General features: G+C 38.1%; 1 protein-coding gene across 1 annotated transcript in view; it reads right to left on the bottom strand.

The window, feature by feature from the left end:
- The window catches only part of COL6A5 (collagen type VI alpha 5 chain), a 149,301-nt gene that overhangs the window by 12,050 nt on the left and 123,725 nt on the right, over nucleotides 1–13,526 (bottom strand). The window contains 1 exon segment of the mRNA XM_004781727.3: nucleotides 674–1,363. Coding sequence (XP_004781784.2) covers nucleotides 674–1,363 — 690 coding nt within the window.

Raw genomic sequence — 13,526 nt, forward strand, 5'->3', positions numbered from 1 at the left:
CTGAGCCAGTTGTTTGGGACAAAGGCTCTGGAAGAAATTCATGCCCATGGCTCAAAAGAATTAAAGTCAAACCAAAGGTAATTTTCAATGAAAGATAAAACAGAAGTCCTTGGAGCAGTTGGAGAGTGATGGTAGTGGGATATTACTGATTATAGAAGTGTACTTCTTTTTGGGTACAGTATTGAAATATAGTTTAAAGAAGAGGAGCACAGCTCTGGGGTCAGAATGCATGGGGCTGAGTCTAGAATCTGCCAACTGTTAAACTGTAAACTTTTGGGCAATTTATTTAATGTCTCTGAACCTTTGTTTTCTCACCTGTAAAATGGAGATACTAGTACTTTCGTTTGAGGGCTGTACTGAGGACTAATGATATAATCCATTTAAAGAAGTTGCTACATAGTACCAAGTACATAGTAAACAGATAAGGGTTAAAAAACACTTTTTTGCCTATATGGTGGTTTTCTGGCAAAGACCTTGACAGTGTAGCAGTAAAGTTCAAGGTCAGTAAGGCCTGATATTTTTCTCTGGTTTTCTCACTGCCTCCTACTCACATCTTAGACTGTACCACTCTCCACTGAAGTAAGGAGTTATTACTAAGCCACCTAGTGGACTGTACACAGAGACATTAAATCTATTGCAAAAGCAATAGAAGAAAAAAGGTTTAATGACTTACGTCTGATTAAATGAACAAATGGCTTGACAAACTTGATGATATAGTTCAAATCTGGCTTGTGGATTCGGCCAAGCTGGACTAAGTGATGATCCAGTGGGTGGCTGGCTAATTCTTCTAATTCTTTGTCGTTGTGTATAGGACCAAAGGAAAATACAAATATGGTGTAGCCCTGACATTTGGCTCTCAGAGCTACATTTCTTAAGACTTCTTTGTCTAAGGGGTTGGTTTTGCCAGCAGATATAACAAAGATAACTTTGTTTTTCCTCAGGTTGGGCGTTCCTACAAATACATTATCAATTGTCCACTGCAGGGCATGGCCAATAAAAACATCTCCATTGAGTTGTTGAAAAGAGTCTTGGAGATGATGTTTCATTTGGTGTACATTGTTGTAAGTAACCAAATCAAATTCCAGGTAGACAGGGCATTCTTCACTGTTGGGCATATAGCCAGGAGGAGAATAGCTCACAACTGCCACTCTATCTCCTAACATGGAAGTCAGTGGGTAGGAGGCAACACGAAAATAATCAAGCACTGAGATTAGAAAAGCTTTCACTTCCTGAAACTCATCATTTCCTATTCTTTGGGAAGCATCTATGAGGAAAGCCACATCCATGTAATATTCTTGAAGAGAGGTATCTCCAGGTTCATTAGTAAGACCTGGTTCTTCTTTTCTGCCATGGTTTTCATGTCCTGCAATAGAATAGCTCAAGTCACTCTTTTCAGCAGAAGGCTAAATTTGGAACTGCTAGCCAAGGATGACCAAAAAACATCATGGGATTTTGCCATGTGCTATTCCCATACCCATGGCAGACATCATAAATCAATTATAATACTTATTCCCAGATGCATTCTCCAAATATGTTTCCATGCACTGCATGGGAAACCACCTGCATGCCATAGGTTCTGTCATGTGACAAAAAATGTATTTGCTAGCCTGTCTCAAATATTTGTCAAAGGACTGGTTGATCCTCTAGCTATTATCATATGTAAGTTGAGAAACATGTAACTATTTTTAGTGCACTCCATATGATTACGAAGTACACATTTGTATGAGATCTAATTATTATGCAGCCACTCTAAGAGAAAGGCATATATGTCAAAGTCATATTTATTGATGTTATAAACACATATACCTTTATACATATGTTCAAAATATGTACTATAGTGTGATGTCATGAGAGCAAATATAAATGCTGACTTTAGAATCCAAACTCTGTGTAAGACCTTAAATACTCTAAGATGCTGGTACCTAAAGTGCCAGTCCACAAAATGTTTATTGGCCCAGGACAAAATCAGGAGCTTGCACATGTTGTAAGTCATCCGCATTACTAAGCATACTGTTTAGATTAGCTGACTTTTTTTTTTTGGTAGCAAGACTTTCTCAATGAATGAAATGGTGCCTTGATTTACATTCTGATGCTGATGTCTTATCTTGCTGCAGATCTGCCCTTCAAGTAGCACTGCTCTAAGCCTAAGGGATCATGAAACCATGTCCACAATAATGTTCATGTGGATGGTGACTGGTCAGTGAAGACACAACAGGAAATGTCAGCTCAGAAAGACAGGAAGTAGGTGGCCAATGTTCTTTTTTCTATGAAATAAGTATGTCTATAAACCTAATCAAGCAAGAAGATTTCTAATTGGCAAAATTTATTGATCCCCATCTGTGCTAAAACCCCATTATTCATGCTTTATATTTATTACTTTATTTACTCCTCACCATACTTACAAATAAATCAATTAACCTGTATTAATGCCATAAAATCTTAATAAAATAGGATGCCAAAAACAACCCCATGAATAATGCTATTAACAGGGCAAACGATCCATTATACCTTTGTAGCTCAAATAAATCTGAATTTCTAGGGTAAACTCCACATTATCTTTTTTATCTATTGTTGAATTTTGACAAATAAAAATTATATAAAAATAGTGAGATGTATAATGTAGTGTTTTGATATCACTACACCTTGCATAATGATTATGACAATCAAGCTAATATTATTAGATTTGGTTTACTTAAATTTTGTTTAGAATTTTTGCAACTACTAATGGGTATTTACCCCAAAGATACAGATGTAATGAAAAGAGGGGCCATCTGTACCCCAATGTTTATAGCAGCAATGGTCAAGGTTGCCAAACTGTGGAAAGAACCAAGATGCCCTTCAACAGACTAATGGATAAGGAATATGTGGACCATATACACTATGGAGTATTATGCATCCATCAGAAAGGATGAATACCCAACTTTTGTATCAACATGGACGGGACTGCAAGAGATTATGCTGAGTGAAATAAGTCAAGCAGAGAGAGTCAATTATCATATGGTTTCACTTATTTGTGGAGCATAACTAATAACATGGAGGACAAGGGGAGATGGAGAGGAGAAGGGAGTTGAGGGAAATTGGAAGGGGAGGTGAACCATGAGAGACTATGGACTCTGAAAAACAATCTGAGGGTTTTGAAGGGGTGGGGGGTGGGAGGTTGGGGGAGCCAGGTGGTGGGTATTAAGGAGGGCACGCACTGCATGGAGCACTGGGTGTGGTGCAAAAAACAATGAATTCTGTTACGCTGAAAAGAAATTTTAAAAAATTAAATTTAAAAAAAAGAATTTTTGAAGCTATGTTTATGAGGAATATTGGAGTGTACTTTCATTTGCATGTAAAGTCTTTGGTTTTGTTATCATGGCAATCTGGCCTTAAAGAATGAGCTGGAAAGAATTCCTTCCTCTCAGTTTTCTGTAAGAATCTGTGTAGAATTGGTATTATTTCTTCCTTAGGTATTTTATTTTATTTGCCACTGAAGTCTTGGAGGCTTGGAGTTTTCTATATGGGAAATTTTGAACTACAAATTCAATTTCTTTAATAGGTTTAGGGCTATTCTGGTTACTTTCTGAATGAGCTCTGGTAATTTGTGAACTGCAAGAAATTTGTCTATTTCACCCAAACTAATTTACAGGCAAAAAATTATTTATCATATTCGCTGATTACTCTTTTAATATCTGTTTCCTTTCTCATTTCTGATATTAGTAGTGTCTTCTTTTTTTTTCCTGGAGAGTTTGGCTGCAGGTTTATTGATTTTTATTGATATTCCCCCCCCAAAAAATCTGCTTTTGGTTTTACTGATTGTCTCTTTTCTGTTTCATTGAATTCTACTTTAATTATAGTACTTCCTTTCTTCTGCTGCTTACCCAGGTTCTCCTTTTTCTGTTTCTTAAGGTGAAAGTTGAAGTCATTGATTTGAAAACGTTCTTCTTTACCAACATAGGTATTTAATGCTATAGATGACCTTCTAAATCCTGCATTAGTGGAATCTCACAAATTCTGGCATATTGTGATTTTATTCGCATTCATCTCAAAATAGTTTCTAATTTCTCTTTTGATTTATTTTTGACCATAGATTATTTGGAAGCCTTTTATTTAGTTTCCAAATACTTAGGGATTTTTTGAAGATCTTTCAACTACTGATTTTTAATTTAATTCTGTTTTGGTCAGAGAATATAATCGGTATGACTTCAATCTCTTAAAATTTTGAGAATTGCTTTATGGCCCACAATATGACTTATTTTAGTAAGTGTTTCATATGTATTGAAAAGAATATGTATTCTGTTGTTTGCGGAGTGTTCTATAAATATCCATTAGGTGAGGTTAGTTGCTAATGTGGTTCAAGTCTTCCTACTGATTTTTTACCAAGTATTGAGAGAGGGTATTAGAACTCTGATGCCCTTTTCATTAAAAACAAACAAACAAACAAAAAAACACAAACTTTTTTCTCCCCAAGTTTTATTTTAGATAATTCCATTACTGCATCTTCAAGTTCACTGATTTTTTCTTTTACCAAATCTAATTTGTTATTAATCCCATCCAGTATATTGTTCTTCCTAGACATTGCAAATTTTATCTCTATAAATTCTATTTGAATCTTTTTGTAATATCTTTTTACCTCTACTTATCTCTACTTAACTTTTTCATGTATGAGATCTAGTTATAATAACTGCTTTAATACCTTTGCTAACTCTAACATCTGTGTCAGTTCTGGTTTGTTTTAGAGTAATTATGTTCTTGATTATGGTCAAGTTTTCATGCTTCTTTTTTTCCACAAATATTGTGAAATTTTCCTTTTTGGATGTGGAATACTTGTGTATTCTTACAAATATTTATGCTGTATGCAAACTATTTGATCCTTTTGGGTCATGCTATTATGATATGTTTGACTAGTCTAGAGCACTCCTTAATTTCAGGCTAAGTATTCCCCACTACTGAGACAAGACCTCCCTGAGTTTTCTTTCCAATACTGTATGAATTATGAGTTTTTCCAGGCTTTCTGGCAGGAAAAGGCACTGTTTGTGTCCCTCTATGAGCAACTGGCACTCTTCTATAATCTTTTCTGATGGTTCTTCTCCCAGACTCAGGGCATTTCATCACAGGCATGTGCCCTTACCAATCTACTGAATAATTGAGGGGACCCTTTGCAGATCTCTTGGGGTTCTCTCTCTGTGCAGCTCTTTCTTTTCTGGCATTTTGTCATGGGAACTCTGACCACCTTGGTCTCCCTAGATTCTCAGTTCTGTCTCATCTCAAGAAGTACATTGGGCTCTGTTTATAGCAGCAATGGCCACGGTTGCAAGCTGTGGAAAGAACCAAGATGCCTTCAGTGGACAAATGGATAAGGAAGATGTGGTCCATATACGCTATGGAGTATTATGCCTCCGTCAGAAAGGACGAATACCCAACTTTTGTATCAACATGGACGGGACTGCAAGAGATTATGCTGAGTGAAATAAGTCAAGCAGAGAGAGTCAATTATCATATGGTTTCACTTATTTGTGGAGCATAACTAATAACATGGAGGACAAGGGGAGATGGAGAGGAGAAGGGAGTTGAGGGAAATTGGAAGGGGAGGTGAACCATGAGAGACTATGGACTCTGAAAAACAATCTGAGGGTTTCAAGGGGCGAGGGTGGGAGGATGAGGGAACCAGGTGGTGGGTATTAGAAGGGCGTGGATTTCATGGAGCATGGTGCAAAAACAATGAATACTGTTACACTGAAAAGAAATAAAAAAATTTTAAAAAAAGGAAATAAAAAACCAAATATATTTTTCTTCAAAAAAAAAAAAAAAAGAAGAAGAAGAAGAAGAAGAAGTACATTGGTGTCTACACCAATTCTTTTTTCCTGCCCCATGGCAGTAAGCTGGGGCAATCATAGGGTTTACTTCATTTGTTTTTGTCTCTCAGGGATCCTTCTTTCATTTCTTGATGTCTATTGTCTTTCATTTCCTGATGTCTATTGTCTTGAAAACTATTGGTTCATGTGTGTTTGTGTGTAGAGATATAAATATATATCTAATAGGTGAGAACTAGCCATTTTGTTTGAGATGTTCCTATGTTCTCTTCCTTCTCACAAAAGGACTAAGAACTCATGATTTGTACATCAGATTCTTCCTTTATCAATACATCTGTAGTAACTGAATAGGATTTTGAATTTCCCAAGCAGGTATAAAATCTTTGGGCTTTTCATTCCCCATAGGAACCTACCTTTAAATTCTTTGAATTTTTTTTTATCCAGATAAAAGCCCCTGATTAAACTATTAGATATGAAATTGGAAGTGCAGACAAAAGTATTTATTTCATATTCCTCCTTGCTGTGACTGCTATGTACCATACTTTAGACCTAAAAAATCACCATCATAAACACTTCCAGAGTTCTTGGCTATAGTGTATTTGGCTATGAAGGTCAGTTAAATGGATATCTCTGTCATGTTGAAGTTTACAGTCCTGGAGATGTCTAACCACCACCTGCGCTGTCATCAGGATCTTTGTTTTCCAACTATAGCATTTTGGCTTCTTTAAAAAGAATAATCAACACACTTTGTTAAAACATGAGGAAAAGTATTTCATAAATGTTCTGATAGAAAAGGAGGATCGATTTATGTTAGTGAAATGTTTTTTCATGCATGCCCATATCAAAAGGTTTACTGCTTTTTCCCAATTTTCTCTTTATAACTGAGCAAAATCTCCATCTTTTTCCAAAGTACCCAGCAGAATTATTTTCTAAGGAGGCATATTTTCGCCCACAAAATCTGTAAAAATAGGCTCTCTTCCTACTTACAGGATTAGCATGAGAATCAAGAAGCTAAATGTAGATACTTATGGTTCGAAAACTCTAAAATTAGTCAAACACAAAGTATGATTATTCTAACTTTGAGTCGAAATTCATCTTACTTAGAGAGAGTGGGTGTTCAAAAATATTTTCTTTCAAGAAAACCTGGCAGGAAGGGAGGAGTCAAGATGGTGGAGAAGTAGCAAGCTGAGACTGCTTCAGCTAGCCGGAGATCAGCTAGATAGCTTATCTAAAGATTGCAAACACCTGAAAATCCATCGGCAGATCGAAGAGAAGAAGAACAGCAATTCTGGAAACAGAAAAACAACCACTTTCTGAAAGGTAGGACCGGCGGAGAAGTGAATCCAAAGCGACGGGAAGATAGACCCCGGGGGGAGGGGCCGGCTCCCGGCAAGCGGCGGAGCAACCGCGCACAAAATCAGGACTTTTAAAAGTCTGTTCCGCTGAGGGACATCGTTCCAGAGGCTAAACCGGGGCGAAGCCCACGCGGGGTCAGCGTGGCCTCAGGTCCCGCAGGGTCACAGAAGGATCGGGGGTGTCTGAGTGTCGCAGAGCTTGCGGGTATTGGAACGGGAAAGCCGGCTACAGAGACAGAGCCGACAGTAAGCTCGCAGCTCCGTGTTACCTTGAACCGGTCGCAGGCTCGGTGAGCTCGGAGCGCGGCCGGAGGTCAGGCAGACGGGAGTAACTGGGCGCTGTTCTCTGAGGGCGCCCTGAGGAGTGGGGCCCTGGGCTCTCGGCTCCTCCGGGCTGGAGACCAGGAGGCCGCCATTTGTATTCCCGTCCTCTGGAACTCTACGGAAAGCGCTCAGGGAACAAAAGCTCCTGAAAGCAAACCCGAGCGGATTACTCACCCCGGCCCCGGGTAAGGGCGGGTGTAATTCCGCCTGGGGCAAAGACACTTGAGAATCACTACAACAGGCCCCTCCCCCAGAAGATCAACAAGAAATCCAGCCGAGACCAAGTTCACCTACCAAGGAGTGCGGTTTCAATACCAAGGAGAGCAGCAGAATTCCAGAGGAGGAGAAAGCCAAGCACGGAACTCATGGCTTTTTTCCTGTGATTTTTTTTTAGTCTTGCAGTTAATTTAATTTTTTCTTTTTCATTTTTTTTTTTTTCTCGCCTTCGGGTAAAAATTTTTTTTTTTTTAACTGTTACCTTTTTCTTTTTTAACGATTTTTTACTAGTTTATCTAATATATATATATATATTTTTTTACATTTTTCTTAGGTGTTTTCTTTTTTAAAAAATTCTTTTCTTTTCTTTTCTTTTCTTTTTTTTTTTTTTTTTTTTTTTCTTTCTTCCTTTTTGAACCTCTTTTTATCCCCTTTCTCCCCACTCACGATTTTGGATCTCTTCTAATTTGGCTAAAGCATATTTTCCTGGGGTTGTTGCCACCCTTTTAGTATTTTACTTGCCCCTTCATTTACTCTTATCTGGACAAAATGACAAGACGTAAAAATTCACCACAAAAAAAAGAACAAGAGGCAGTACCGAAGGCTAGGGACCTAATCAATACAGACATCGGTAATATGTCAGATCTAGAGTTCAGAATGACAATTCTCAAGGTTCTAGCCGGGCTCGAAAAAGGCATGGAAGATATTAGAGAAACCCTCTCGAGAGATATAAAAGCCCTTTCTGGAGAAATAAAAGAACTAAAATCTAACCAAGGTGAAATCAAAAAAGCTATTAATGAGGTGCAATCAAAAATGGAGGCTCTAACTGCTAGGATAAATGAGGCAGAAGAAAGAATTAGTGATATAGAAGACCAAATGACAGAGAATAAAGAAGCTGAGCAAAAGAGGGACAAACAGCTACTGGACCACGAGGGGAGAATTCGAGAGATAAGTGACACCATAAGACGAAACAACATTAGAATAATTGGGATTCCAGAAGAAGAAGAAAGTGAGAGGGGAGCAGAAGGTATACTGGAGAGAATTATTGGGGAGAATTTCCCCAATATGGCAAAGGGAACGAGCATCAAAATTCAGGAGGTTCAGAGAATGCCCCTCAAAATCAATAAGAATAGGCCCACACCCCGTCACCTAATAGTAAAATTTACAAGTCTCAATGACAAAGAGAAAATCCTGAAAGCAGCCCGGGAAAAGAAGTCTGTAACATACAATGGTAAAAATATTAGATTGGCAGCTGACTTATCCACAGAGACCTGGCAGGCCAGAAAGAGCTGGCATGATATTTTCAGAGCACTAAACGAGAAAAACATGCAGCCAAGAATACTATATCCAGCTAGGCTATCATTGAAAATAGAAGGAGAGATTAAAAGCTTCCAGGACAAACAACAACTGAAAGAATTTGCAAATACCAAACCAGCTCTACAGGAAATATTGAAAGGGGTCCTCTAAGCAAAGAGAGAGCCTACAAGTGGTAGATCAGAAAGGAACAGAGACCATATACAGTAACAGTCACCTTACAGGCAATACAATGGCACTAAATTCATATCTCTCAATAGTTACCCTGAATGTGAATGGGCTAAATGCCCCTGTCAAAAGACACAGGGTATCAGAATGCAAAAAAAAAAAAAAACAAAACCCATCTATATGTTGCCTCCAAGAAACACATTTTAAGCCCGAAGACACCTCCAGATTTAAAGTGAGGGGGTGGAAAAGAATTTACCATGCTAATGGACATCAGAAGAAAGCAGGAGTGGCAATCCTTATATCAGATCAATTAGATTTTAAGCCAAAGACTGTAATAAGAGAGGAGGAAGGACACTATATCATACTCAAAGGGTCTGTCCAACAAGAAGATTTAACAATTTTAAATATCTATGCCCCCAACGTGGGAGCAGCCAACTATATAAACCAATTAATAACAAAATCAAAGAAACACATCAACAACAATACAATAATAGTAGGGGACTTTAACACTCCCCTCACTGAAATGGACAGGTCATCCAAGCAAAAGATCAGCAAGGAAATAAAGGCCTTAAATGACACACTGGACCAGATGGACATCACAGATATATTCAGAATATTTCATCCCAAAGCAACAGAATACACATTCTTCTCTAGTGCACATGGAACATTCTCCAGAATAGATCACATCCTCGGTCCTAAATCAGGACTCAACCGGTATCAAAAGATTGGGATCATTCCCTGCATATTTTCAGACCACAATGCTCTAAAGCTAGAACTCAAACACACAAAAGGAAGTTTGGAAAGAACCCAAATACATGGAGACTAAACAGTATCCTTCTAAAGAATGAATGGGTCAACCGGGAAATTAAAGAAGAATTGAAAAAAATCATGGAAACAAATGATAATGAAAATACAACGGTTCAAAATCTGTGGGACACAACAAAGGCAGTCCTGAGAGGCAAATATATAGCGGTACAAGCCTTTCTCAAGAAACAAGAAAGGTCTCAGGTACACAACCTAACCCTACACCTAAAGGAGCTGGAGAAAGAACAAGAAAGAAACCCTAAGCCCAGCAGGAGAAGAGAAATCATAAAGATCAGAGCAGAAATCAATGAAATAGAAACAAAAAAAAAAACAATAGAACAAATCAACGAAACTAGGAGCTGGTTCTTTGAAAGAATTAATAAAATTGATAAACCCCTGGCCCGACTTATCAAAAAGAAAAGAGAAAGGACCCAAATAAATAAAATCATGAATGAAAGAGGAGAGATCACAACTAACACCAAGGAAATACAAACTATTATAAGAACATACTATGAGCAACTCTACGGCAATAAATTTGACAATCTGGAAGAAATGGATGCATTCCTAGAAACATATAAACTACCACAACTGAACCATGAAGAAATAGAAAGCCTGAACAGACCCATAACCAGTAAGGAGATTGAAACAGTCATTAAAAATCTCCAAACAAACAAAAGCCCAGGGCCAGACGGCTTCCCGGGGGAATTCTACCAAACATTTAAAGAAGAACTAATTCCTATTCTCCTGAAACTGTTCCAAAAAATAGAAATGGAAGGAAAACTTCCAAACTCATTTTATGAGGCCAGCATCACCTTGATACCAAAACCAGACAAGGATCCCACCAAAAAAGAGAGCTATAGACCGATATCCTTGATGAACACAGATGCGAAAAATACTCAACAAAAATACTAGCCAATCGGATTCAACAGTACATTAAAAAGATTATTCACCACGACCAAGTGGGATTTATTCCAGGGCTGCAAGGTTGGTTCAACATCCGCAAATCAGTCAATGTGATACAACACATCAATAAAAGTAAGAACAAGAACCATATGATACTCTCAATAGATGCTGAAAAAGCATTTGACAAAGTACAACATCCCTTCCTGATCAAAACTCTTCAAAGTGTAGGGATAGAGGGCACATACCTCAATATCATCAAAGCCATCTATGAAAAACCCACCGCAAATATCATTCTCAATGGAGAAAAACTGAAAGCTTTTCCGCTAAGGTCAGGAACACGGCAGGGATGTCCATTATCACCACTGCTATTCAACATCGTACTAGAGGTCCTAGCCTCAGCAATCAGACAACAAAAGGAAATTAAAGGCATCCAAATCGGCAAAGAAGAAGTCAAATTATCACTCTTCGCAGATGATATGATACTATATGTGGAAAACCCAAAAGACTCCACTCCAAAACTGCTAGAACTTATACAGGAATTCAGTAAAGTGTCAGGATATAAAATCAATGCACAGAAAATCAGTTGCATTTCTCTACACCAACAGCAAGACAGAAGAAAGAGAAATTAAGGAGTCAATCCCATTTACAATTGCATCCAAAACCATAAGATACCTAGGAATAAACCTAACCAAAGAGACACAGAATCTATACTCAGAAAACTATAAAGTACTCATGAAAGAAATTGAGGAAGACACAAAGAAATGGAAAAATGTTCCATGCTCCTGGATTGGAAGAATAAATATTGTGAAAATGTCTATGCTACCTAAAGCAATCTACACATTTAATGCAATTCCTATCAAAGTACCATCCATCTTTTTCAAAGAAATGGAACAAATAATTCTAAAATTTATATGGAACCAGAAAAGACCTCGAATAGCCAAAGGGATATTGAAAAAAGAAAGCCAACGTTGGTGGCATCACAATTCCGGACTTCAAGCTCTATTACAAAGCTGTCATCATCAAGACAGCATGGTACTGGGCACAAAAACAGACACATAGATCAATGGAACAGAATAGAGAGCCCAGAAATAGACCCTCAACTCTATGGTCAACTAATCTTCGACAAAGCAGGAAAGAATGTCCAATGGAAAAAAGACAGCCTTTTCAATAAATGGTGCTGGGAAAATTGGACAGCCACATGCAGAAAAATGAAATTGGACCATTTCCTTACACCACACACAAAAATAGACTCAAAATGGATGAAGGACCTCAATGTACGAAAGGAATCCATCAAAATCCTTGAGGAGAACACGGGCAGCAACCTCTTCGACCTCTGCCGCAGCAACATCTTCCTAGGAACAACGCAAAAGGCAAGGGAAGCAAGGGAAAAAAATGAACTACTGGGATTTCATCAAGATCAAAAGCTTTTGCACAGCAAAGGAAACAGTTAACAAAATCAAAAGACAACTGACAGAATGGGAGAAGATATTTGCAAACGACATATCAGATAAAGGACTAGTGTCCAGAATCTATAAAGAACTTAGCAAACTCAACACCCAAAGAACAAATAATCCAATCAAGAAATGGGCAGAAGACATGAACAGACATTTCTGCAAAGAAGACATCCAGATGGCGAACAGACACATGAAAAAGTGCTCCATATCACTCGGCATCAGGGAAATACAAATCAAAACCACAATGAGATATCACCTCACACCAGTCAGAATGGCTAAAATCAACAAGTCAGGAAATGACAGATGCTGGCGAGGATGCCGAGAAAGGGGAACCCTCCTACACTGTTGGTGGGAATGCAAGCTGGTGCAGCCACTCTGGAAAACAGCATGGAGGTTCCTCAAAATGTTGAAAATAGAACTGCCCTATGACCCAGCAATTGCACTATTGGGTATTTACCCTAAAGATACAAATGTAGTGATCCAAAGGGACACATGCACCCGAATGTTTATAGCAGCAATGTCCACAATAGCCAAACTATGGAAAGAACCTAGATGTCCATCAACAGATGAATGGATCAAGAAGATGTGGTATATATACACAATGGAATACTATGCAGCCATCAAAAGAAATGAAATCTTGCCATTTGCAACAACGTGGATGGAACTAGAGCGTATCATGCTTAGCGAAATAAGTCAAGCAGAGAAAGACAACTATCATATGATCTCCCTGATATGAGGAAGTGGTGATGCAACATGGAGGCTTAAGTGGGTAGAAGAATAAATGAAACAAGATGGGATTGGGAGGGAGACAAACCATAAGTGACTCTTAATCTCACAAAACAAACTGAGGGTTGCCGGGGGGAGGGGGTTGGGGAGAAGGGGGTGGGATTATGGACATTGGGGAGGGTATGTGATTTGGTGAGTGCTGTGAAGTGTGTAAACCTGGTGATTCACAGACCTGGGGATAAAAATATATGTATATAAAAAATATATGTTTATAAAAAATAAAAAATAAAAAAAATAAAAAAAATAAAAAAAATAAAAAAAATAAAAAAAAAAAAAAAAAAAAAAAAGAAAACCTGGCAGGAATGTGGATATAATATATCCATAGCTCATAGCAATGCTGTATATTTTCTGGAAATGTCATGGTGCCAAATTCCCGTCTCCAAGTTTATGGAATAATTTCCTCAGAA

Source organism: Mustela putorius, unplaced genomic scaffold (genome assembly GCF_011764305.1).
Source record: "Mustela putorius furo isolate JIRA1106 unplaced genomic scaffold, ASM1176430v1.1 tig00003834_pilon_pilon_pilon, whole genome shotgun sequence".
NCBI lineage: Eukaryota > Metazoa > Chordata > Mammalia > Carnivora > Mustelidae > Mustela > Mustela putorius.